Source organism: Carica papaya, chromosome 4 (genome assembly GCF_054855325.1).
Source record: "Carica papaya isolate Zhongbai chromosome 4, ASM5485532v1, whole genome shotgun sequence".
Lineage (NCBI taxonomy): Eukaryota > Viridiplantae > Streptophyta > Magnoliopsida > Brassicales > Caricaceae > Carica > Carica papaya.
Window position 1 is genome coordinate 25,551,575 of NC_142312.1, and position 23,403 is coordinate 25,574,977.

A 23,403-nucleotide genomic window follows, 5' to 3' on the forward strand; every position below is an offset into this window, starting at 1 on the left:
AGCAGGTGTAGCTGGACTTATCTCATGAACCACAAGCCGATTTTTTGCTTGAAAAATTATTAGGATGGTCATGAATCAATTTGACACTAAGGTAAAGGTAGTGAGACCTGATAATGGGACTGAATTCTTGAGTACTACTTGTCAAAGGTTCTTTGGTGAGATGGGTATAATGCACCATACAACCTGTTCGTATACTCCTCAGCATAATGGGAGGCTAGAGCGGAAACACAGACATTTATTGCAGGTAGCTTGAGCCTTATTATTTCAGGCTGCCTTGCCAATCAACTTTTGAGGAGAAGCTCTACTACATGCCACATATATCATCAACAGATTGCCGAAAGTAATATTATAATGGAAAACCCCATGTGAAATATTATATGGAAAGCCCCTTGATTACAACAGACCAAAGGTTTTTGGATGCTTATGCTATTCCACAAACACTCAACCAAACAAGCATAAGTTTGTCTCAAGAGCATCCAAGTGTGTTTTTATGGGGATGGTTGCAGGGAAGAAAGGCTACAAGCTATTTGATCTTGGTAGAAATCAATTTATGGTGTCTAGGGATCTCGTCTTCTTTGAGAACCAATTTCCTTATGGAGATCATAACACATGGAAGCCTCAATAAGCTCACCCCAAGTTCCAGTGGCTGGAACAGGTGTTAATCACGATGATAACTTAAGGTTTGTTCATGCAACTAATGGGGATAATGTTCAAGCTCCTGGTCCTGATGCACCAGCAGATACACCAGCTGATGATCACTGCAGATGTGATGCTGAAACAGAAGATACAGAATCTCCAGAGCAAAGAAGAAGTATCAGAATAAAGAGAAAACCGAGCTGGTTGGAAGAATATGTCAGTAATGTCAATTGTAGATCCACAAATGCAGTCATAACCTCTCCGCATTTACCAAGCACATTTCCATTTATTTCCAGCCCAAAGGTGAACAATGAGGATGCAAATTTTTTGGCAAATATAACCATATTGTAGGAACCAAAAAGCTATAAAGAAGCAAGGCAATCCGAGGAATGGCTGGAAGCCATGAGAGCTGAAATAGCTGAAGAAAATCAGACCTGGTCTTTAACTACATTGCGTCCTGGAAAATCAATGATTGGGAGTAGGTGGGTCTACAAATTATAGTTAAAAATAGATGGTACAATAGATAGGTACAACGCAAGGTTAGTGACAAAGGGATATCATCAAGTGGAGGGAAGAGATTATTTTGATAGCTTTTCACCAGTGGCAAAGGTGGTCACAGTGAGGTTTTTGATAGCTGTTGTAGCAGCTAGACAATGAGTATTGCACCAGTTATATGTCAACAATGCATTTCTTCACGGATATCTAAGAAGTTTATATGCTACCTCCAGAAGGATGTGAAAAGGCACAAAAGGGGCAGGTATGCAAACTCCAGAGGTCAGTCTATGGTTTAAAACAGACATCCAGACAGTGGAATTCAGAATTATCACTTTTTCTAGTAAACTATGGATTCCTGCAATCAGCCCATGATCATTGCCTTTTTATCTATCATAAGGATCAACTTTTACATTCATACTTGTCTAAGTAAATGACTTGCTGATTACTGGTAACTCAGAAACATAAATATATGAGCTAAAGAAAGCGTTGGATGAAAAGTTCACTATTAAGGATATGGGAGATGCAAGATACTTTCTGGGCCTGGAGATCATGAAAACAATTAATGGGATATATGTGAATAAGAGGAAGTATATATTAGACATACTCAAGGATACTGGTCTTCTTGGTGCAAAACCTAAATCCACTTCATTTCTAAAAGAACAACAATTACATTCAGACAATTCACCATTGCTTAAGGATCCTCAAAATATAGGAGTATTGTAGGAAAACTTTTTTACTTAGGTCTTACTTGTCTAGACCTTGCTTACTCAATCCAACAACAGTCAATGTGTTCAGCACCCGAGACAAATACATATGAAAATGGTGCATCATATCCTTAAGTATCTAAAGCAAGAACCATCATTAGGTGTTTTGTTTTCAGCCAAAAATACATTCGAGATTACTGTCTATTATGATTCATATTGGGCAACATGTTCAGAGACTCGGAAACCTCCCACTGGATACTATATATTCCTAGGATCTTCATTGATTTCGTAGAAGACAAAGAAGCAAACAACTGTGAGTCGTAGCTAAGCAAAAGCAGAATACAGATCCATGGCAATGACAGTATCTGAATTACTGTGGATTATGTACATTCTAAAAGAATTAGAAGCAGTTATGCATATAGCCGCTAATTCGGTATTTCACGAAAGAACTAAATACTTGGATATTGACTGTTATATCGTTCGCAACAAGATAAAAAGAATCAATTATTGCACCAAAATTTATAAAATCAGCAAACCAGCTAGCTGACATCTTCACCAAGCCTCTTCCATCTCCAGCCTTCAAAAGTCTTGTTCTCAAGTTGGACGTGGCAGATGTCCACCAAAGTCCAACTTGAGGAGAGGGGGTGGGAGTATTAACTAGTTAGTTAATATCTAGTTTGTTAAAGATCAACTAGTTTGTTGTTTTGTAACTAAGTGTTAGTTAATAACTAGTTAACCGGTTGTTGCGTTGTTAAGAGTGGTGTGCACGTGTATAAATAACAATAAGAAAGACAAAGATAAAAAAAAAACTCTGTTCTCGATATCATACTACATAAAAAAAGAAAAGTTTTTTATCCCTCTCTGCTTCACTTTTGTACAGAAACAATCATTTAAGATATAAACAGTCAGCCAAGTAATGCTTATAAGTTACCTCCCTTTTCCATACCTTCGAAGTAGCATAGGTTGCAGGTTATCTTATCCTATTAAGAATAATTAATATATTTAATTGTAACCGTTTTTATTTCTTTTTTCTTTTGTCCATTGCCCACGTACCAGTGCTGGTACGTTCTCCTACTGTATGTTTTCCTGCTTTTTTTTGTTTTCTTCTGTTACGGTATTCCCTGCCCTGCATTCTGTTTCATTTGCCCTGTTTTCTGTTTCATTTTTGTTTTCTTCTGTTATGGTGTCATTGCTAATGGTTATATATATTGTGTAAGCTGCAAACGTATGACATCAAATAAAAACATTTCCCTTCTACTTACTCTTAGGTTCATTTTGCTCTGCCTCCTTTCTGTCAAATTTTCTATCTTATCCCAACATGATTGGAGCATTAAGCTTCAGAATTCTTGCTTCTTTTGGCCAATACGTATTGTAATTTCACTAACAAACGGTTTGACACAGAGTGCAGTCTCCATTCAACTCTGTCCAAAGATTTGAAAAACCAAGATAGATGGTGAAGATGAAGATGTAGAACCATTTGCCTGGTACTACAGGTTTGACAAAATTTGTATTGTTACCACATAACTCCATTGTTTATTTGAAACTTGTTTTGAGATACTGACAACCGGATTCCTAGTCAAGTTATCTATACTTTGAAGCCTTTGACCTGACCTGGGTGGTGTTTATCATTGTACCTTTATATATTTTTCCCTTCCTCACTTTTCAGAATATCCTAAAGCTAGATTACTTTATATACAGGCGATTTTGGCTATCAAACTATTGCGTTAATGATCTCCATAAATTGATATCACCAGTTTATTTATTTTGTTTATATCATTCATAATATATATTTTTAAATTTCTTAATAATTATTTTGTGAAAAAAATAAAAAGAAATTGTGAAGAAAAATATAGAGTTAGTTTAGATAAAATGATATTCAAAAAAGAAGAAAAATATGGTGGTTAGGTTCAAAATTTAATTGTAACTCTTTAAACAAGTTCGAAAGCTATTTTTTATTTTTTATTTTTTATTTTTTTTTACAGATAACCTAAGTATTGTTTTTCCAAATTTATTTATGATGATCATAGTTACACTCGACGTGTATGTAACTCATTACATGCACGTCCATAAAAACTACAAGTAAAAAGAAAAAAAAAACATAAAAAATTCATGTCCATATGATATTTATAGTCTAGCTACAAGACAAATCTTCTTTATGGATTTGTAATAACGGTATACTTGCTGCTTCTGGAATCTGCTCCCACTGGTTTTTTTTTTTTTAAGTTAGCTCCACCGGACTTTGATGCATTTTTATCCTTTTCCTGTCCACTCGTGGAACTCCAAATTTCAGTTGCAGGACTTGCAGTCTGGGTTGCTTTGGCTGTAACCCTGATATGGGCATGGAGAATACTGAATTGGGCGTGGTTGAAGCCAAAGAAGCTGGAGCGATGCCTGAGACGACAGGGTCTCTCCGGCAACCCATATCGGCTTGTTTACGGAGACCTTAAAGAGCTGTCCGACACGACAAAACAAGCAATGTCCAAACCCATTAAGCTAACCGACGATATTTTCCCTCGGGTCTCCCCCTTCTTCTGCAAGATGACGCAGAAATATGGTAACAACAGTTAGTTTGATTGTCTTCTCTATCGATCTTTTAATTATGTGGGTGTGCTTTTGTTGTTAATTTGTATCAATTTTTGTGTTGTTCAACTTCATGGGTATTGGGTTCTTCTGTAACATTATGAAACTGCTGTCAGGAAAAAATTCTTTTATTTGGCTCGGAGTGGTGCCCAGGGTGACTCTAACGAACCCAGAACATATTAGAGAAGTATTTATCAAGATCAATGACTTCAAGAAGCCAGGTGGGAACCCTCTGGCCGCATATGTGGTTACTGGACTTGTAGCTCACGAGGGTGAGAAATGGGTGACTCATAGAAGAATCATTAATCAAGCGTTTCTACTAGAGAAGCTCAAGGTTATCATTTATTGCTTTCTTTTCACTATTTGTTTGCTTATCTGCTTAATTTGGTACGAGCAGAGGGTTTTATCTTTTCCACCAAGTCAAATGAACTTGTAAAAGGTTATACCCTTGAAAGGTTGCGGATAAAAGAAGGTATCATAATCACTAGTTAGACACCAGTACAGACATCAAATCATTAAGCAATTTTTGTGCTTAAGCTATAACAGCGAGGTTCTTGATGTATTTCTACGTTTTGTTGCTTTATGTTGCTTTCTTTTTGTACATTAACTCATTCTCTCTGTTTGTTGTTTCCTTTCTTCAATCATCTGTTTCAAACAAATTTGGCAGAATATGGTGCCTGCATTCTACCACAGTTGCAGTGATCTGATCAGTTAATGGGAGGAGTTAGTTTCTATGGAGGGATGGTGTGAGTTGGATGTATGGCCTTATCTCACAAATATGACGAGCGATGTGATTTCTCGGACAGCATTTGGGAGTAGCTATCAGGAAGGCAGAAGAATTTTTCAGCTCCAAGATGAACTTGCAAAACTTACAGTTCAAGCCGTACGATCCTTTTATATTCCAGGATGGAGGTAAATCTGAGCTATTCTGTGTTGAATATGATTCTCTTCAAAATAACTACACTTGGAGCGAAAGCTTAACAAGATGTTCTTTTTCTTTTACCATTTTTCACCATAACTACACTTGTTTCCACAGATTTCTTCCAACAAAGCTTAACAAGAGGTTGAAGGAAATTGACAAAGAAATTCAAGTTTCACTAAAGCAATCATCAGCAAAAGAGAAAGTGCAATGAAAGCTGGGGAGGTTGCAAACAAAGACTTGCTAGGTATACTATTGGAGGCCAATTCTAAAGGAATTCAAGAACATGGAGATAAAAAGACTACTAGGATGAGCATTAACGACGTGATCGAAGTGTGCAAGATATTTTACTTTGCCGGCCAAGAGACAACTTCTGTATTGCTTGTTTGGACAATGGTTCTATTGGCACAACATACAAATTGGCAATCTTGTGCACGAGAGGAGGTTTTGCAAGTCTTTGGCAAAAATAAACCCGACTTTGATGGACTGAATCAGCTTAAAGTTGTAAGTAATTTTATCTTTCTTTTTGTTATATATAGATGTTTTCTGGGATTAAATTATAAAATCAGTGATTCAAATCTTGTTTTAGCAAGCTCTTAAAAACCAAAAACTTAAATGCAACAGAGAGTGTCTTGTATCTTTTTACTGTCAAAAAATGGATTTAACTAACAATCAGATTTAATACCCAACAATTTTGTCTCTCCTTTACCCTTGTATGTTACATTTCTAAACTGTCTTAATGTTTGGGGAAATAAAATGTTTAAAATGTTTATGCTTCCTGGAACTAATTCCCCTGGATAACTGACAACACTTTTGAATAATCCTGTATAGGTAACGATGATCTTGTATGAGGTTCTAAGGTTCTATCCACCTATTGCGGGACTTGGTCGATTAGTTGACAAAGAGATGAGACTTGGAGACTTGGTACTACCAGCCGGAGTGGAAGTCACTCTGCCAACAATCATAATCCACCGTGATCCTACATTCTGGGGTGAGGATGCAGGAGAGTTCAAACCAGAGAGGTTTGCAGATGGAGTATCAAAGGCTACAAAGAACCAAGTTGCGTTCTTCCCTTTCGCATGGGGTCCTAGGATTTGTATCGGCCAAAATTTTGCTCTAATAGAAGCAAAAATGGCTTTGTCAATGATGTTACAGCATTTCACATTCGAGCTTTCCCCGTCCTATACTCATGCGCCTTACATGGTTATTACCATGCGTCCCCAACATGGTGCCCACATGATATTACGCAAGATCTAGCGCCAATTATAATCTTTTCCTTCCATTTACATCTGGTGATTAAAGTCTCCACTAGAAGCTGGTGTAGGCAAAGTGTAACCACTTGCTTAAACAAATCTTATCACTATTTTTTCTTGGTTTAGTAAATGCCCATTGTGGGGCTTGAAAGAACATCTGCCATGTGGAAAAACTATGACTGTATTACATGTACTGACAAATATTATCCTCTGTAGTAAAGTTGTATAAATAATTGGAAGAATATGGACAAAGATGTCAGAAAAAAATCGTTTCTGATGATGTAGACACTCCAATAAACCAAATAACTTTCAAGTAGAAAGAAGAATCAGAAAGTGGCCCTGTGTTATTTGTCTTGTTGACCTGCTCTTCTTTGCAATTCTGTTTTCTTGTTGTTCAGCTTTTCTGTGGTTTTATGCTGCTCCGCATCTAGAAGGTCTGATGCTCCCTTCCTTGACTGCCTGCTAAGATTGGTTTGTCTTCAACCTTGGTTTCTACATTTTTTAGAGTTTCTTTGATGTTAATAAAGCATAGTTGTCTTTTTCTTCTTGTCTTTTTGTTACTCGTGTCACCCCCTTGCTTAATCACTTGGTGAACACTTACGGTAAGTCTTGCTTAATTAATTTTCTCTTGTACATGTCTGTTGTTTTTGTCTTGTTTACTGAATTGAAAAGAATACTGGCAGGACAAAGATTATTTTATGTGGATAGGCTCAGTACAGAGGTACCTAAAATGAATCCAAATAATATGAAAGAAGGTGTTTGGCAAGCTCAATGATTTCTGGACGACAGATACAAGTCCTCTCTCCAATTTTCTGGTGACTTGGCTCTTTCTTCACCAGGATCTGAAATGGGCTCCACGTAGAAGAATCATCAGTCAAGCTTTCCTACTAGACAGGCTAAAAGCTTGTTTTTTCACTTTGTTTTGAGAATAATTAAGTATACATGACTTGATACAAAATTTAATAAATGTGAAATGTAAATTATATTCTTGGCTCAATATGTTTACACCACATAGTATATATATATATATATATATGTATACATATATGTGTATATATATAGTCGGCTATGGTTGTCCTCCGGTTGTTGAAGATGAAGGTTGGTTGTGACACCGGATTTACACCGTGTGCTCATCACCTGTTCGATCAAAGTCCTGAATAAATATTTGGGTATGGTTTCGCTGCAAACCTCCAACCTGCTCTCTTCTCACTTTTCTTTCCTCCACTACCACGTTAGGTCAAGTCTGCTATAATAGATTGATTGCTAATGTTTCTGCAACCTCAGCATCTTCACTAGCTAGCACTCAACGAGAAGGTTATCAAGAGTTTCAGCAGCAGCCAGGTAAGCCAATTTAACAATTTATTCTCGGTTATCCTGACTTTCATGTGACAGACACTCCATTGTTTGTTATTGCCTGAGCCCTTCCTTGTGTGAATTGATGGATAGCTTTATCTAAGTCCTGTTGATAATTTGGTGGCTTTATGATTAACTGGAAAACTGGAGAGAAATCCCTTTCACCCTGGAAAAACTTTTGGGTTGAAACAGGGCAGGAAAGGGTTCTTAATCCCAGAGCTTCGTGTTTTCTGCACATGGAGTCCTATATATGTGTAATAACTGAAAAAAAAAAAAAGAAAAAAGAGAAACGACATAGTTTTGAGATGGACGGGCAGGAAGAGAGGAAAGAAAAGAAAAGAGAAAAGAGGAAATGAAAAAAAAAGAGAGAAAAGAAAAGAAAAGAGAAAAGAGGAAAGAGAAAAAGGGGAGGAAAGGAAAGAAAAGAGAGAAGAGAGATCGGGGAAAAGAAAAGGTTCGAGAGAGAGAGAGGAGCCGGAGCGGAGAGGAGCGAGAAGAGAGAGAGGAGGAGACAAAGGACGGTGACGGAGCAAGCCAAGGGAAGGAGGAAAATAGAGACGGGAGGTACGGTAAAATTTTGAGTTCTTGTATAGGTGTGGAGTGATTTCGAATCTGTGATCTTAAGTTAAGAAATCTAGGTTCCGTTTAGTATGTAGAGCAATAGACTACGAGGTAGAGACAAGCGGTTGTGGATGGCAGGTGGAATCGTGGAGGTGCTCACGGAGGAGGCCACGGGAAGAGAGAGAATGAAGACGTTGGAGAGTGGGAGAGATCCGTGAGAGAGTGGTTATTTTGTGTAACATGAGTGTGAGTACATGGTGAAGGCCGCGGGAGGAGAGAGTGAACGAGGAGGTCGGTGAGTGGGTGAGATTCGTGAGGACGAGTTGACGTTGTGTGTGTGCGAGCGGGGTGCACGGAGGAGGCCGCGGGAGGAGAGAGAAGGAAGAAGGAAGTTGGTGAGTGTTCTGTGAGAGAGATGAGAGTTGTGATTGTGAGTGTGTGAGTTGTGATATTTTGAATAGGCCGTGGGAGGTAGAAGAAGAAGGAAAGCGGTGTGCGAGTTCTGTGAGATAGAGGAGAGTTCATGATTGTGCAGGGGGTCCTTAGAGTGGACTGTGGAAGAAGGGAGAATGATGAGTTCGGTGTGTGGGAAGAGATTCGGGTAAGAGGAGAAGTGCAGTATGACCGTAGGGAGAGGTAGATATAGAAGGAGAGGAGAATGTATATGTTGGAAATTTGGAAAAGGAAAAGAGAGGCCAATAAGGCGTGGTTTAAGGTATCGGGATAGGGGTGTGTTGGTAGTTGTGTGGTGTGAGGGTGTGGGTTGTATATAGATTGGTATAGCTGCTGTAAATGTAATGGTTGGCGAGGGAACATTACCGGCGTATAACGGCCCCGGAAATTTAAAATGAAATATGTATTAAAAATATCAAATGCGGAAACGAAGTTAAAAATTCGATTAACATCCCTTACACTAAAACCAAAACCGTGCTCACAAAATATAAAAGATCAAACTACCTAAAGGAGAAACTCGAAAGTAAAAGCTACGAATATGACTATGGAGTCTTTAGGCGTCCCCCTCGTCGTCCTCCTGCGGAACGGGCTCGGGAACAATGTCTTCCTGATCTGAAATGATTAAATAAGGAATGAGCTACACTAGTCCAGTAAAGACATCACGATATCTCACCGTTACGGAGGTAAAGGTGGGTAGAAAACACAAAAAGACCAATGGAGCATAATTTACAACAAATTCTTTTATCAATAATAAATCCTTCACCATCCACTTACCTCGGTGAAATTCATAAAACAGTATACGAAAGCAATAACATTATCATCATCATGAAATCATATATAAATTGTATAACATAATACTTATCACGCCTTTTGTAATTCAATCATTACACAACATATTTTCCTCATATACCAGTCCACTAGTATCCATGGGGATTCATAGGGGTTCCGCTACCCGTTAACCCTTAACACTTGAAATCAGATTCCAGGGCCGTCCCCATATCCCGTCCGGTATGGGCGCCAAAACTATAAACCCCATTACCCCGTCCGATATGAGGGTGAAACGGGCCGTCCCCATACCCCGTCTGGTATGGGCGCCAAAACACATAAGGTCTTCATACCCCGTCCGGTATGAGAGACCACAATCCCGGTAGGGTTCCCTACGGACCCGGTCCGTCCACCATCTCCCAGGATATCTAGTCAGGCTGACCACATTATACAATTACCAATTTACATAACCTTTCATTCTCTTTTTCCTCAGTCAGCATCATCAATTCACATACAAACAAGCAAAACAGTAATTTATGCCAAACAGACAACATACAGCATCAATATCCCAGTCATTCAATTCATAATCAATAAAACAGTAAAATATGCACACGAAACTATAAAATGAAAACATCAAACCTCATACTGCATTTAAAACTGTAAAATAGGCCAAATAACAGTTAACCGACAAACACACTAGACTCGGGCTCCATTAGCGACCTTAAGCAATTTCACACATTCGTTGATTCAAGAAATACCGTTTTATCATTATTGAACTTTAATACCGTGATAGGAAATAGGGTGAGGGGTCCTTACTCGTTTCGGGGTCCGAACACGGCTTCACAGTGCGCCTACAGGCTGTCCCAAATTTTCCCTGAATTTTTCTCGGGGAACTGAAACGCACTACTGGTACCTGCACATGTTCCAAAAAATCCCAAATTAGGCCCAGGGTCCCTTTTTAGCCAATATCGCAATTCCGGCACGGCGGCTCCGCCGTGCTCTGGGCGGCGGCGATTCGCCTCGGTTTGGCCGTTTTCGGCCGTTTCCGGCCGAATTCGGCCACACTTGCATCGGTCCTTGCAATAAAACAACCCTAGGGCCCTCGGGGGGCCAAAAAATTACGGAAAACCGAAGCTTACCGGCGGCGGTGCTCTCGGGTGCGGCGGCTCTCCGGTGAGGTTCGTGTTTTGGTGATTCGGCTCCGATCAACCTGTAGAGAAAAGAATGGTGATCACGGTGATATAAAAATTGCATCAAACGGAGACCGGGAAGGGCCTCATCGGAGGCAAAAACCGAGGAGGGGCGCGGCGGCGGCGCTGGGTTTCAGCCGTGTTTTCCGGCCGTTTGGCCGGGATTTTGGCTCCGATTTGGCCACAGGGGAAATCAGCGTGGAAAAACGAGTCGGGGGTATGAAATTTACCTCGATTGGCGGTCAGAAATCTCCCCGGTGCGGCGGCGGGTGGCGGCGACCGGCGTCTCCGGCGTCTGGTTCGTCTTCTCCGGCGAGGGCAGGCGGCTAGGGTTTTTTGTGGTCAGGTGTGGGGGTTCTATTTATACCTTTTTGCCTTTTGATCTCAGCCGTCCATTTTGATTTAATCTGGGCTATCCGTTTTTGATTGAATTTGGGCCGTCCATGCGATTGCATCTGGGCCGTCCGTGCGCACGCTTGATCTGGGCCGTCCGATCGCGCGTACGCGGATCGCCAACGTGGCCCGTCCCCGGTCGACGTGGTTTTGCCACGTGGCAGGTCCTGGTTGGCCAGGACTGCTGACTGGGTCTGCTGACGTGGCGTTTGTTTTTTTTGTTTTTTGTTTTTTTAAACCTAATTAAAATATTTAAAATAAAATAATCAATTTTTTTTTTTTTTCATATTTTCCGGGCGTTACACGGCGTGTGTGTGAAATGTTAGTGTGTGTTCTAGGAGGAGATGCGTGTTGGGCTGGTATACCGGGTAAAGGAATAGGAGAGCCTCAGGATAACATGGTGGAGCGAGTACCGGATGGTAGGGTCCTTGAGTTGGTAACATTGGGGGATGTCGATATTAGTGGTCGCTACCTAAAAAAAGTAAGTTGACCGTCGATGGTGGAGATGGTCGGGAGACTCCGACGGGAAGGGGTTTGGTCGCCGATATTGGTGACGGGAAACAATAGTATTTGGGTGTGTGCGTGGCCTATTAGGGGTCGAGAGATAGACAGTTTATTGGTGGTCGCCGATACTGGTGACAGGTGAGAATGGAATCTCTGTGTGTGTGTGGCCTATTAGGAGGCGAGAGATAGGCGGTTTATTGGTGAGCGCCGATATTGGTGACGGGTGAAAATGGAATCTGTATGTGTGTGTGGCCTATTAGGGGTCGAGAGATAGACGGTTTATTGGTGAGCGCCGATACTGGTGACGGGTGAGAATGGTATCTGTGTGTGTGTGTGTGGCCTATTAGATGTCGGAAGATAGGCGGTTTATTGGTGATCGCTGATATTGGTGACGAGAGAGAGTATTTGTACGGTTAGGGGACGTCGAGGGCCGGTCATAATTAACATGCATAATTTTTAAATTACTAAGGGTAGGTACTAGGTTGAGTAGGTGGAGTACATATAGGATCCTTGAGTTTCCTATTGTTGTATATGATGCTTGTAACTTAATTTTTACTGTACTGAATTGTATATACTCACTCGTTATTATTTACAGATGAAGTAGGGATGGAATCAGAATCGAAGTTACTGATTTTTTAGCTTAGCGGATAGAGGAACAGGGCAATAATGTTTTCGTTATTTGTCATGATTGAGTGTGTAATAACTAATAGTAGGGTAGATAGTGTGTCTGCTGGGAGTCTGTGAGATTATTTTTCGCTGTGATATTACATGTAGGGTTGCAGGTTTATTGTGACTTTAAATAATAGATTGCAGTAAGATTTTTATATTTGTGGTGGATTTGGAATGACGCGTTCATATGTGGCCGTGAAATTGTCTTAACTTACGTTATTAAGAAAAAAAAAAAACGGAGCGTTACAATATGCAACTAGCATAAACCTGAGTGCTTGGTCGTTTTGAATCTTGGTGCTTATTTATCATAGTCTTCATGTTTTGTTGGAAAGCTAATTATTGATATGGTGTAAGTAGGGGTTTCATGTATCACTTTTAAGTTCTTTGAAATCTTGGTTTATAATTTTCCTAATCTAGGGAAAATAAAATATAAATTCATAAAATTAAGATCAATTACTGTCCATTATTTGAAGTTATAAAAAATTAAACCATTAAGAAATGGAACTGGACATGTTCATTAGATGACATAATTTGTTGTTATAAACAGAAACAGATTTATATATACATATAGAAAGAACATCTAATGGAATATCTTCTTTTGTTTTCAATAGGAATCATATGGAAATATCTTCAGCAGCTACAACAGGAGCCTGGGTTTTTTTAGGCACGGCAATACTGATATTGGCATGGTGGATGCTCAACTGGGTGTGGTTGAGGCCCAAGAAACTGGAGAAATGTCTGAGGCGACAAGGTTTCAACGGCAACCCCTATCGGCTATTTTTCGGGGACAAGATAGAGCATTCCATGATGTTACAGAAAGCAATGTTGTGCAAATCCAGTAGCATCACTGATGACTGTGCACCACGTGTTGCACCAAGTTTTTACTATGATGTGAAGAAATATGGTATGTTAGGATCATGCCTTCTAATGACCGTTGTGTCTTTTCTTCTGCTTTTTTCTTCTGTCATTTATGTAAAGAGAAATTCTAAAATCTTTTGAACTGACTCACAGACTTGTTGTAGTTTTCCTTCATTATATCACTTCTTTGCTGATATGATACAGTCTACTACGGGTTTAGTTGTTAGAAACTAGTAGGTAAATGCCAATTCTTGCATTTGACAAGAATATCAAGTCAAATTTTGCTCTGACACCGAATTGAAACTGTTATAAATGGGAGAGAATCGGTGTAATACTCCATCAATCTAATGGACCTTCCCCTGTAATAGTTCACCTGTCTAAGTATTAAAAACCAATTTGGTAAAGCTAAAAGACTATGATTATATTAAATTTTGAAATAATGGCAGGGAAAAATTGTTTTTCATGGGATGGACCTGTGCCAAGGATGATTGTAATGAAACCTGAATGCATAAAAGATATACTTACCAGAAGGACTGACTTTCAGAAGCAAAGTGCCATCAACCCACTCATCAGACCGTTGGGATGTGGTCTCCCAAGTCTCGAAGGGGAGAAATGGGCCAACCATAGAAGAATCATCACCCCAGCATTCAACTTTGGAAAGTTAAAGGTTCTTTCAAGTTTCGCTTGATTAATTTTTTTTTTTCTATTTAAAGAATATTTTTCAGTTGTAATGTACGTAAGTCTGGTTATATAGGTATGTGTATATCAGTCTAACTGTGAAGGTTCTGGACTCATTTGCGGAAAACCCTTTTTACTATGCAGTTAGCCTTTTTAGTTAAGGATTTTGTGTTTTTTCTTTCTTGGGTGTTTGTTTTTGTAAAGGAATATAATGAACCACTAGCTACTAGCTGGATGATAACGTATATGATTAAACATTGAGATTAATTTTCAAGGGCAAACTATGTTAAGTTCTCCAAATATTTGTATATTAATTTGGGTAGCTAAAAAGTTTTTATTTTTATTTTTTGCTAAGCAGAATATGCTACCTGCAGTCTACCAAAGTTGTAGCAATATGATCAACAAATGGGAAGAGTTAGTGTCTGCTGAAGGATGGTGTGAGTTGGATGTATGGCCGTATCTTGTTAATTTGACAAGTGATGTGATCTCTCAAGTAGCATTTGGAAGCAGCTATGAGGAAGGGAAAAGAATCTTTGAACTTCAAGATGAACTTGCCAAACTAATAACACAAGCTTGCCAAAAAGTTTATGTTCCAGGATGGAGGTAATCTAAATATGCAATGCATGACATTCTTAAAAAGAAAATGAAAAGGGATGTTTATTTCATGACTGATGAGTGTGAAATTTTTCTATAAATATGTCAAAATGTTAAGGTGTGTTGCCACAAGAAACAGAACTTAGCTCTGAACAGATTCTGGCAAATATCACTCTCCACGCATGCTGTTGAATATTTGCTTGCTAGCTCCTGTTTTCTTCTAAATAGCATTTTATAAATTAGTTAAAAGTTATTATCCGTTTCTTGGTTTCTTCTTATGCAAGCATAATAATATTCTACATATGCACAGGTTTCTACCGACCAAGTTAAACAAGAAGATGAGAGCAATTGACAAAGAGATACAGGATTCACTCAAAGGGATGATAGACAAAAGAAAGAAGGCAATGGAAGCAGGGGAAGTTAACAGTGACTTACTCTCTGCATTGCTGGAATCCAATTCTAGAGAGATTCAAGAAAATGGAGAAAAGAAGAATGTTGGATTGAGCATTGCAGACGTGATCGATGAATGCAAAATATTTTACTTTGCAGGACAAGAGACCACATCTGTATTGCTTGTTTGGACAATGGTTCTGCTGGCCAAGCATACAAATTGGCAATCTCGCGCTAGAGATGAAGTTCTGAAAGTATTTGGTAATGAGCAGCCTAATTTTAATGGATTGAATCAGCTTAAAGTTGTAAGTATATTTTCTTTCTTATTGTTTCATGGATTTCCCAGAAATTTTGATTGGATTGAATCAAGATTCCATAAATTTTGATTTTCATTTGTCAAAGAAGGAATTACATTAACACTTCATTTGAATTAAGCATGGAATTATCTTGGAATTAAATTGTTGTTTCATTAAAATTTCTATGATATTTGAATTGTATTTTTGTTCGTATTGTTTGGTATTGAAATTTGAACTGCAATCAACATAAACATATTGTGTTTTTCTCAGCTGATTTCTTGAGCAAGTTAAGATGGGATTAATTGTTGTAAGAGGGTATTCTTGCTCTAATGTGAAATATCCAGTTTAGGGAATTGTTGATCATGGCCAATATCCCTACAGCTACAACTCCTTGCTATTAGTCAAGTTGAATCTCTTATGCCATCCGTTAAATTCAATGCTAAATATGTTTGGTGTAGGTAACAATGATCTTGAATGAAGTTATGAGGTTATACCCTCCTCTACCGATGTTTGTTCGATCAGTAGAGAAAGAAACAAAACTTGGAAACTTAATACTACCAGCAGGACTGAGACTCTCAATACCAATAATCCTAGTTCACCATAGTTCTGAGATCTGGGGTGATGATGCACTGGATTTCAAACCTGAAAGGTTTGCTGAAGGAGTTTCAAAGGCGACAAAGAACCAAGTTTCGTTCTGTCCTTTTGGATGGGGTCCCAGGATTTGCATCGGTCAAAACTTAGCGCTGCTAGAAGCAAAAATGACATTGGCAATGATCTTCCAACGTTTCACGTTCGAGCTATCGCCATGTTATACTCATGCTCCTCGAATGGTTTTTACCATTCATCCTGAATTCGGTGTTCACTTAATTTTACATAAGCTCTACTGAGTTTTCTGTAAAAATAGTTTCCATTTTCATTTGCCTTGAGCAATGGAAGCTGCTTGCCTCTGCTATAAGATATTATAAATAAATAATAGAATAAAATATCCAAGTTTTGCTGCAGTTTCCTTTCTTGTTTTCTTGGGGTGACTTCTGAATTTGCAGGTTGCTTGTGAGGCACTGTGTCTTCTGAGCTGTACTCTCTGTTCTCCTCCATTTGCAAGATATCCAGTCTTCTGCCTCTCATGATAATTTTTTTTTTTTTTTAAAAAAAGGACAGAGATCGAAAATGCCAAATTTACAGAGGGTTCAATGAAGAATGAAGAGTCAAAGCTGGGTGTGTTTAACTATTAGGACAGAGAATCTCATGAGTGTGTGTGTGTGTATATATACATACACTCTGTTAGGAGGCATCTTGCTCAACTTTTAACTTCAATTTTTGGGATTTAAAAATATTTTTTTGACTAAAGGGATAAAATATAAAATATTGTTGGCAATAATCAAAATCAAATAATAAGTTTAAAGTTAAATATTGTTTTAAAAAAATAATTTTAATTTTTATTTGAAATCTTAAAAATTATTTTTACTATTTTTTTTTTTTTTGTAAGTAACAACAAGATTCACAATTATTTTTATTAAATATTAAATAATTTTCAATTAAAAATAATTTTTAATAGTTATTTTAATATTACTTTTGTAATTAAGGGCATAAATTTATAGTCATTCCTAATATATTAAGTTATTTAGGTTTAAAAAATGGGTGAGGGGAACTATAATGTTTTCCTCTTTATTTTTCCTTTGAATAAAAGCTAAAGATGAGACCAAAGGTGGATGGCCGCATGCATAGAGAGATAAGAAGAGCTCTTAACATATGATTAATTTTATAGGTCAAGTCATATACAAGTGATGCTGGTAAACGTTTAAATGATAAAATATAGATTTTATTTATCTCAATTTTAATTAAATTAGTTATTATATTTTTAAAAATATTTAAATTAATCTCTCAAAATATGGTACCATACGAATACTAATCATAATATAATTTTTAAAATAATTTTTAAATAATAATATACATATAAGTAAAACCCAATTCAGAATTACTCAAATATATATATATATATATACATCAATAAAATTTTATGCAACATTATTCCAATACGTATTGTTAACATATCTTAAATATTGATTATAGAATATTATTATTAACAATCTCTTTGCAACACCTAATAATAGTTTTCCAGCAAATTACTCATGGATAAAACTTGCGCAATATCAAGTGAGCACCGAACTGTGGATGAAGAGTCAAAACCATGCAAGGAGCATGAGTATAAGATGGAGATGACTCAAACGTGAAACGTTGCAGGATCATTGCCACCGCCATTTTTGCTTCTGCAAGAGCAAAGTTTTGGCCAATACATATTCTTGGACCCCATGCAAAAGGAAAGAACGAAACTTGATTCTTCGTCGCCTTCGAAACTCCCTCTGCAAATCTCTCTGGTTTAAACTCCATTGCGTCATCACCCCATAACTCGCGATCATGGTGAACTAGGATTATGGGTAACGCCAGGCTCACTCCTGCTGGTAATAACAGATCTCCAAGTCTCGTTTCTTTCACGACTGATCGAAGAAGCATCGTTCCTGGTGGGTATAATCTCATCACCTCATACAAGATCATCGTTACCTAAACGTACATATATATATTATTCTTTAATGATCATAATCAAGAAGCTGATGAAGTCATAACATATATGTATATAGGTATATGTACTTACAACTTTAAGGCGATTAAGTCCATCAAGGTCAGGTTTCTTGTTCCCAAAAACTTTGAAAACTTCGTCTCTCGCACGAGATTGCCAAGTAGTGTGGCTGGCCAAAAGGATCATTGTCCAAACGAGCAACACAGAGGTTGTCTCTTGTCCCGCAAAGTAAAATATCTTACACTCGTCGATTACATCCGCCATGTTCATTCCGACATTCTTGTTATCTCCATGTTCTTGAATCTCTCTAGAATTAGATTCCATTAATATACCTAGTAAGTCATCGTTGGAAACTTCTCCTGCTTTCATGGCCCTCTCTCTGTTTTCGATCATCTTTTTTAGTGAAGCTCGTATTTCTTTGTCCACTGCCTTTATCTTCCTATTAAACTTCGTTGGTACAAACCTATATATATATATACATATAATATTTGCATGCATGAAGATTATCAATATTAATCAGGTTCAATTTCTAAGTTTGCAAAGAAAGCATCCAATATAAGTATTATTCAGCCGAATTGTGAAATAGAAAAAATCAAAAAAAAAAAAAAAGAAAAGAATTGTTGAAGATACTAATTTGTAAATTTCAACATATTTACATTCTTTGTTTTATTAAGAAATTAAGTTAAATATAGGTTATAAATATAACAATTAATATGTTTTTTTAAAATTTTCTTACCTAGTTGCTCCATTAAACTTAATTATGATATATGAATTATATTTAATTATAATTTATATATTTAAAATTTTAAGAATTGTATTAATATCTATATATATATATTTATAAACTTAAAAATTTATGTATACAACTACAAATTAAAATTTGAATTTTTCTATCAATTTCGTCTTCATATTTTTTGTATTTTTAATAAAGTAATTTAGAATTAATATATTTTTTAAAATTTTTTCCATCAAGAGTTACCTCCATCCTGAAATATAAATTGATTGTGAAACTTGTCGAGTGAGAATGGCAAGTTCATCTTGAAGTTGGAAAATCCTTTTTCCTTCCTCGTAGCTGCTACCAAATGCTGTTCGAGAAATGATTTCACTGGTTAAATTCACAAGATAAGGCCATGCATCCAACTCGCAAAATCCTTCACCAGAAACCAACTCTTCCCATTTGTTAATCATATCGCTACAACTATCGTAGAAGGCTGGTACCATATTCTGCTTAATCATATCAAAAAAACATATATCAATTGTAAAAAAATTAGGAGAGCATGATTAAAGAGAGATTAATTAAGAACCTTCAGCTTGTCAAGGTGGAAAGCAGGGGAGATGATTCTTCTATGTTTGGCCCATTTTTCTCCTTCATGGCATGCCAGTCCTGTTCCTACTAATCTTGAGAGAGGGTTTGATGAGCCAGCTTGTTTGGGGAAGTCTGTGATTCTGTTTAATATTTCTTTTATATGTTCAGGATTCATTATCGTCACCCTTGGCACTGGTCCATTCCAGGAAAAACTATTTTTCCCTACCCATGGTTTCCAAACCAACAAAAAAAGAACATTAACGCTTTTACATTATATATATATATATATTACATATAGTAAACAAATATGGACAACCCTATCAATTCATCAAGAATTTTATTTTATATTAACTTATAATATACTAAAGATGATAAAAAGAGAACATTAAGAATTTTTTTGAGTAAAAATTTATATATTTATTATTTTAAAAATATTGATATAATATTTGCACGCTAATAACAACACAATTAAACTCCAAACTAACAAGAATGCACACACAAAATACAATATGATTTCAAAGTCATAATATCATAAAGAAAAAAGATAAAAATATTAATCATACAGCTAAATTATAAAAATATGAATATTTAAGTAATAGTAAATAATTTTATTTATGAAAAATTAAAAGTGAACCTAACAAAAAAAATTTTTCAAAATCATATAATATTAATTGTTATATATTCTGAAAAATATATTTGGATGCATGTATAGATTGAAACTTTTTGTAAGTATTCTTACTAACCATATGTTTTGACGATGTGATAAAGAAAGGGGAAGACACGTGGTGCACAATCATCGGTAAGGGAAATGGGCTTGGCCATGGCTTCCTTTATCATCTGAGAGTTCTCCGTCATATCTCCGACGAGAAGCCGGTAAGGGTTGCCGGAAAAACCCTGCTGCTGGAGACACCTCTCTAGTCTTTTGGGCGTGAACCACAACCAGTTGAGAACTCTCCATGCCCATGTGAACATTAAGAGCACTACACCTGCTGCACCCAGAACAATCCAACCTCCATTAATGGCAACTGGTTTCTCCATTACCAACTTCATTCTGTGTTACTGATGGAGATTAGAGACAGAGAAAGAGGGGGAAGGTGAAGGTGTACGTATATGTGTTTGGGAGGGAGGGAGGAAGAGACTTTTTATAGTGAAGAAAATGCACCAAAACAAAATTAATGTATTTTACAAATTTGTAAGAAATTCGTATCTAAATAATGTAACAATTGATTCTCTAAAAAGTAAAATCCTTATAGTAAAAAATAAATGATGTTATGAATAAAAAATTCAACAGAAATAAATAAACATACCAGGAATAAGTATTTGACAAATATATATATATATGTATGCACACACAGACATACACACTTACACATATAGATTAGATATACACAATCCAAAGTAAAAGAATAAATCAGCGGGCAAAAAAACTTATCTGAGGAAACTGATCTTAAAAAGCTCAAAAGGGAAGACTTTACCCCACAACTTTGCAAATTGATCTACAAAAGAAAACAAAAAAAAAAACACACAGAAAGAAATTTAGTCCCTTGGAATTCTTGAAAGAACAAACAAACATTAATTGTTCTTCTTATTTTAAATTTTTGTTTAAAATAAAATGAAATTATTATTTAGAAAATAAAAAAAAAAAAATTAAAACTTCCTTATAGTTCCCAAAAGTTGAAGCCAATTCGACTCGATAAATCCTATTCTTTTCATTAAAAAAAATTACTGAAAGTTTACTACTTTCATCTATAAAAACACTATTAATACCTATATGATTAGGTTTTCTAATAGAAAGATTCATTCGCGTTGAACTATATGAAGCTTTAGGTTTCAGACGGACGAAGTACTCAGTATAAATTATGCATGAAATAGAATTAAAGTTCTCATTATCTTGACTTTTTGCCTTTGGCATAATCATTAAATTCAACCAAATGAATTATCTTATTTTGAAAAAAAAAAATACTTTTTTTAATTAAATAAACTAAAAAGTTTATATAAAAAAAAAATCACAAGAGAAAACAAATATAGTGCCTACCTTCAATGACAAAATTACAAAAATTTTGAAAAAATTATAAAATATACACCATCACCTGTTTAGAATTACATAACATAATATAAAGTATTTATAATAACTTATATAATTATGTTATGATAACAAAATATTTTTATATTTTATTTAAATATTATGAATTCGAATTTTATTAAAAATAAATATTTATTATTTAGTGAGTATATTATCGTTTAATAGTGATCGATTTATGATATTTAATTAAATAAAATTAAAATTTTAATTTATTAATATATTAATAAAAAAAATTTCAAAAAAACAAAAACAAAAACAAAAATAGAATTAAAGTGAAGTAAATAGATATACATAGTTGTAAGGTTTAAGGAAAATAAATTATTTTATAAACTTTGGTGTTGGGGACCTTCCTAGTGTGGTAGACGGAATCATAGACTTGTCTTTCATTATTAAATAATTAATTCCTCTTTTTAAGGTAAAGTTTGCAGTACACTTGTTTATTATTATTATTTTTCCTTTCTCTCCTTCTTCACCTCAACTTTACATTTTGGTATTACTTACTGAACTGAATTAATAGATATAATAAATTATTTTTTTTTATAAAAAAAAATCATTAATATTATTTTTTTATAATTTGATGTATAATATATTTTTTTTAATATAATCTAGTTTTTGTTATTTAATTCTTTCTCACATAAAAAAAAATGTTAAACCTATTATATTATATCTAAATATTTTTAATATTATTTTTATTACTTTTAATCTATAATTTAAGAGAATTTATACATATTATTTAATATTTATTTTTAATTAATAAATTTGTTAAAATTTATTTCAATTTAATTACTGTAACTATATCAATATATTAATAAATAATGACAGTAAATTAAATATTTAATTAATATAGATTATTATTCATTACAACATAAATTGATCTAATTTTTATGTTGAACACACAAAATGCAAAACTTAAGAATCAAACTCCCACAATCATATAAAAAGGTGGGAAGTTCTTTATGAACCAACCAAATAAGAATAATTAATTAATTAATCAAAAATAATTTAATAATTACTAAAAACTATAAAAATATAGAATTTCAATAAATTATTTTTGGAGTATAATATGCAATCCTCTCAAGTAATGTACGATTCTTCAATTTATTTATTTATTTATGTGTGCGGCTAAGATTAGGTTTAGTATCTATTCTTAATAATGAGCACAACATATATACGTATATTAGCTCGGGCACTCTTCTCATCTTGTGCTAACTTTTGTATATTTTTTTATTGAGTATATATATATATATTTTTTTGAACGAGTGATTGAGAATCTAAAAATTAAATACTACATACATAGCATAACATAAATTATAATTAATAAAATAAAGATTCTATCTTGTTCAACCACTTTTGAGCAAAAGAAAAAGTACCCAATTACATTTTTTTTTTTTCCTCAAAAAAATTATTCTCTACAGATATGTATATGTATACATATAGATGTGTGCTGTAATTAATTATTTACAGGTTTATAAGAGAGAACATATAGATATATATTAAAACTTGTTTTTTGATCCTTATATTACTTCTCTAGCACTGAAATGCTATAGCTAGGGAGAATAATAATAGACTCCTCTTTCATTAAAATAAGAAATGTATTATTAATTAATATATACTTTACGATTTAATATTACATTTTTAATTTCTCTTTTTTTTTTTTTTTTTAATTTTGTTTTCTGAGTACAAAAGGCTTTTCTTTCCCCCTCGTTCTGTCTGTTGGTTTTTTCCTTTTTTTTTTTTTTTTTTTTTTTTTTTTGGTTTTTTTTTTGTTCTGACCTTTTGCTAATCTTCTTTTTAATTTTAATTTTCTATCTGTAAACCCATCTAATTAATTATTTATTAGCAAGAATGATTAAAGAATATCAATAGGCCAAGTCTAAGACGCTTAAAGCCCAGTCCAATTCTATTTAAAGCCCACTCAATTTCTTTTTATTTTTTCTTCGGCCCAGAACTAAAGGGGCCCAGCCCGTTATCATTTCCGCTGAGACGGTGTCGTTTGCGGCTGCAGCACCTTCTCTTCTTCCTTCTTTCTCTTGAATTACAGGCTTCTCAATAAATTACTCGTAATTTTTTTTTTAATAGAAAAAAAAAGAACTCTTTTTCTTAACACACGGTAGGTAAATATTAAGTATTATATTTATTTACAACCTA

General features: G+C 35.3%; 4 protein-coding genes across 9 annotated transcripts; 3 read left to right on the forward strand and 1 right to left on the reverse strand.

The window, feature by feature from the left end:
• Positions 1-609: 609 nt before the first annotated feature.
• LOC148266486 (uncharacterized) lies at positions 610-5,222 on the forward strand. The gene is made up of 5 exons (XM_088219114.1): positions 610-939; positions 988-1,118; positions 3,971-4,389; positions 4,532-4,749; positions 5,083-5,222. The coding sequence occupies exons 1-5, from the start codon at positions 610-612 to the stop codon at positions 5,128-5,130; spliced, it is 1,146 nt and encodes a 381-aa protein (XP_088075240.1). The 3' UTR covers positions 5,131-5,222.
• On the forward strand, positions 5,187-7,584 carry LOC110825505 (cytochrome P450 72A14-like). Its single transcript, XM_088218429.1, has 3 exons — positions 5,187-5,327; positions 5,452-5,838; positions 6,166-7,584. Exons 2-3 carry the CDS (start codon positions 5,545-5,547, stop codon positions 6,589-6,591), a joined length of 720 nt encoding a protein of 239 aa, XP_088074555.1. The 5' UTR covers positions 5,187-5,327; positions 5,452-5,544; the 3' UTR covers positions 6,592-7,584.
• LOC110812578 (cytochrome P450 CYP72A219-like) lies at positions 5,700-16,292 on the forward strand. 6 transcript variants are annotated; one of them, XM_088218423.1, is made up of 7 exons: positions 6,614-7,189; positions 7,271-7,928; positions 13,087-13,379; positions 13,780-14,000; positions 14,370-14,614; positions 14,916-15,300; positions 15,750-16,292. In XM_088218423.1, the coding sequence occupies exons 3-7, from the start codon at positions 13,094-13,096 to the stop codon at positions 16,176-16,178; spliced, it is 1,566 nt and encodes a 521-aa protein (XP_088074549.1). In that variant the 5' UTR covers positions 6,614-7,189; positions 7,271-7,928; positions 13,087-13,093; the 3' UTR covers positions 16,179-16,292. The 6 variants fall into 6 exon arrangements, with proteins under 6 accessions (XP_088074552.1, XP_088074549.1, XP_088074550.1 ...); XM_088218424.1 differs by having other exon boundaries at positions 6,614-7,058; XM_088218425.1 differs by lacking the exon at positions 6,614-7,189 and having other exon boundaries at positions 7,616-7,756; positions 7,872-7,928.
• A 1,024-nt stretch (positions 16,293-17,316) lies between these two features.
• On the reverse strand, positions 17,317-20,345 carry LOC110812521 (cytochrome P450 72A15-like). The gene is made up of 5 exons (XM_022039314.2): positions 19,916-20,345; positions 19,171-19,394; positions 18,846-19,090; positions 17,942-18,329; positions 17,317-17,850 (listed from the first exon to the last, which is right to left on the reverse strand). The coding sequence occupies exons 1-5, from the start codon at positions 20,220-20,222 to the stop codon at positions 17,419-17,421; spliced, it is 1,596 nt and encodes a 531-aa protein (XP_021895006.2). The 5' UTR covers positions 20,223-20,345; the 3' UTR covers positions 17,317-17,418.
• Between the last annotated feature and the right edge of the window lie 3,058 nt (positions 20,346-23,403).

What these genes read in the sequence shown, in the direction of transcription:
- LOC148266486 (XM_088219114.1), top strand. Translation starts at nt 610, where the DNA reads ATGGAAGCCTCAATAAGCTCACCCCAAGTTCCAGTGGCTGGAACAGGT. An exon ending in CAAGATGACGCAGAAATATG is followed by an intron (nt 4,390 to 4,531) that starts GTAACAACAGTT and finishes AACTGCTGTCAG; the next exon opens with GAAAAAATTCTTTTATTTGG. An exon ending in TTCTACTAGAGAAGCTCAAG is followed by an intron (nt 4,750 to 5,082) that starts GTTATCATTTAT and finishes CAAATTTGGCAG; the next exon opens with AATATGGTGCCTGCATTCTA.
- LOC110825505 (XM_088218429.1), top strand. Translation starts at nt 5,545, where the DNA reads ATGAAAGCTGGGGAGGTTGCAAACAAAGACTTGCTAGGTATACTATTG. An exon ending in GACTGAATCAGCTTAAAGTT is followed by an intron (nt 5,839 to 6,165) that starts GTAAGTAATTTT and finishes AATCCTGTATAG; the next exon opens with GTAACGATGATCTTGTATGA.
- LOC110812578 (XM_088218422.1), top strand. Translation starts at nt 8,293, where the DNA reads ATGAAAAAAAAAGAGAGAAAAGAAAAGAAAAGAGAAAAGAGGAAAGAG. An exon ending in GAGGAAAATAGAGACGGGAG is followed by an intron (nt 8,505 to 13,086) that starts GTACGGTAAAAT and finishes TGTTTTCAATAG; the next exon opens with GAATCATATGGAAATATCTT. An exon ending in TCAACTTTGGAAAGTTAAAG is followed by an intron (nt 14,001 to 14,369) that starts GTTCTTTCAAGT and finishes TTTGCTAAGCAG; the next exon opens with AATATGCTACCTGCAGTCTA.
- LOC110812521 (XM_022039314.2), bottom strand. Translation starts at nt 20,222, where the DNA reads ATGAAGTTGGTAATGGAGAAACCAGTTGCCATTAATGGAGGTTGGATT. An exon ending in TCACATCGTCAAAACATATG is followed by an intron (nt 19,395 to 19,915) that starts GTTAGTAAGAAT and finishes AACCATGGGTAG; the next exon opens with GGAAAAATAGTTTTTCCTGG. An exon ending in ATTTATATTTCAGGATGGAG is followed by an intron (nt 18,330 to 18,845) that starts GTAACTCTTGAT and finishes ATATATATATAG; the next exon opens with GTTTGTACCAACGAAGTTTA.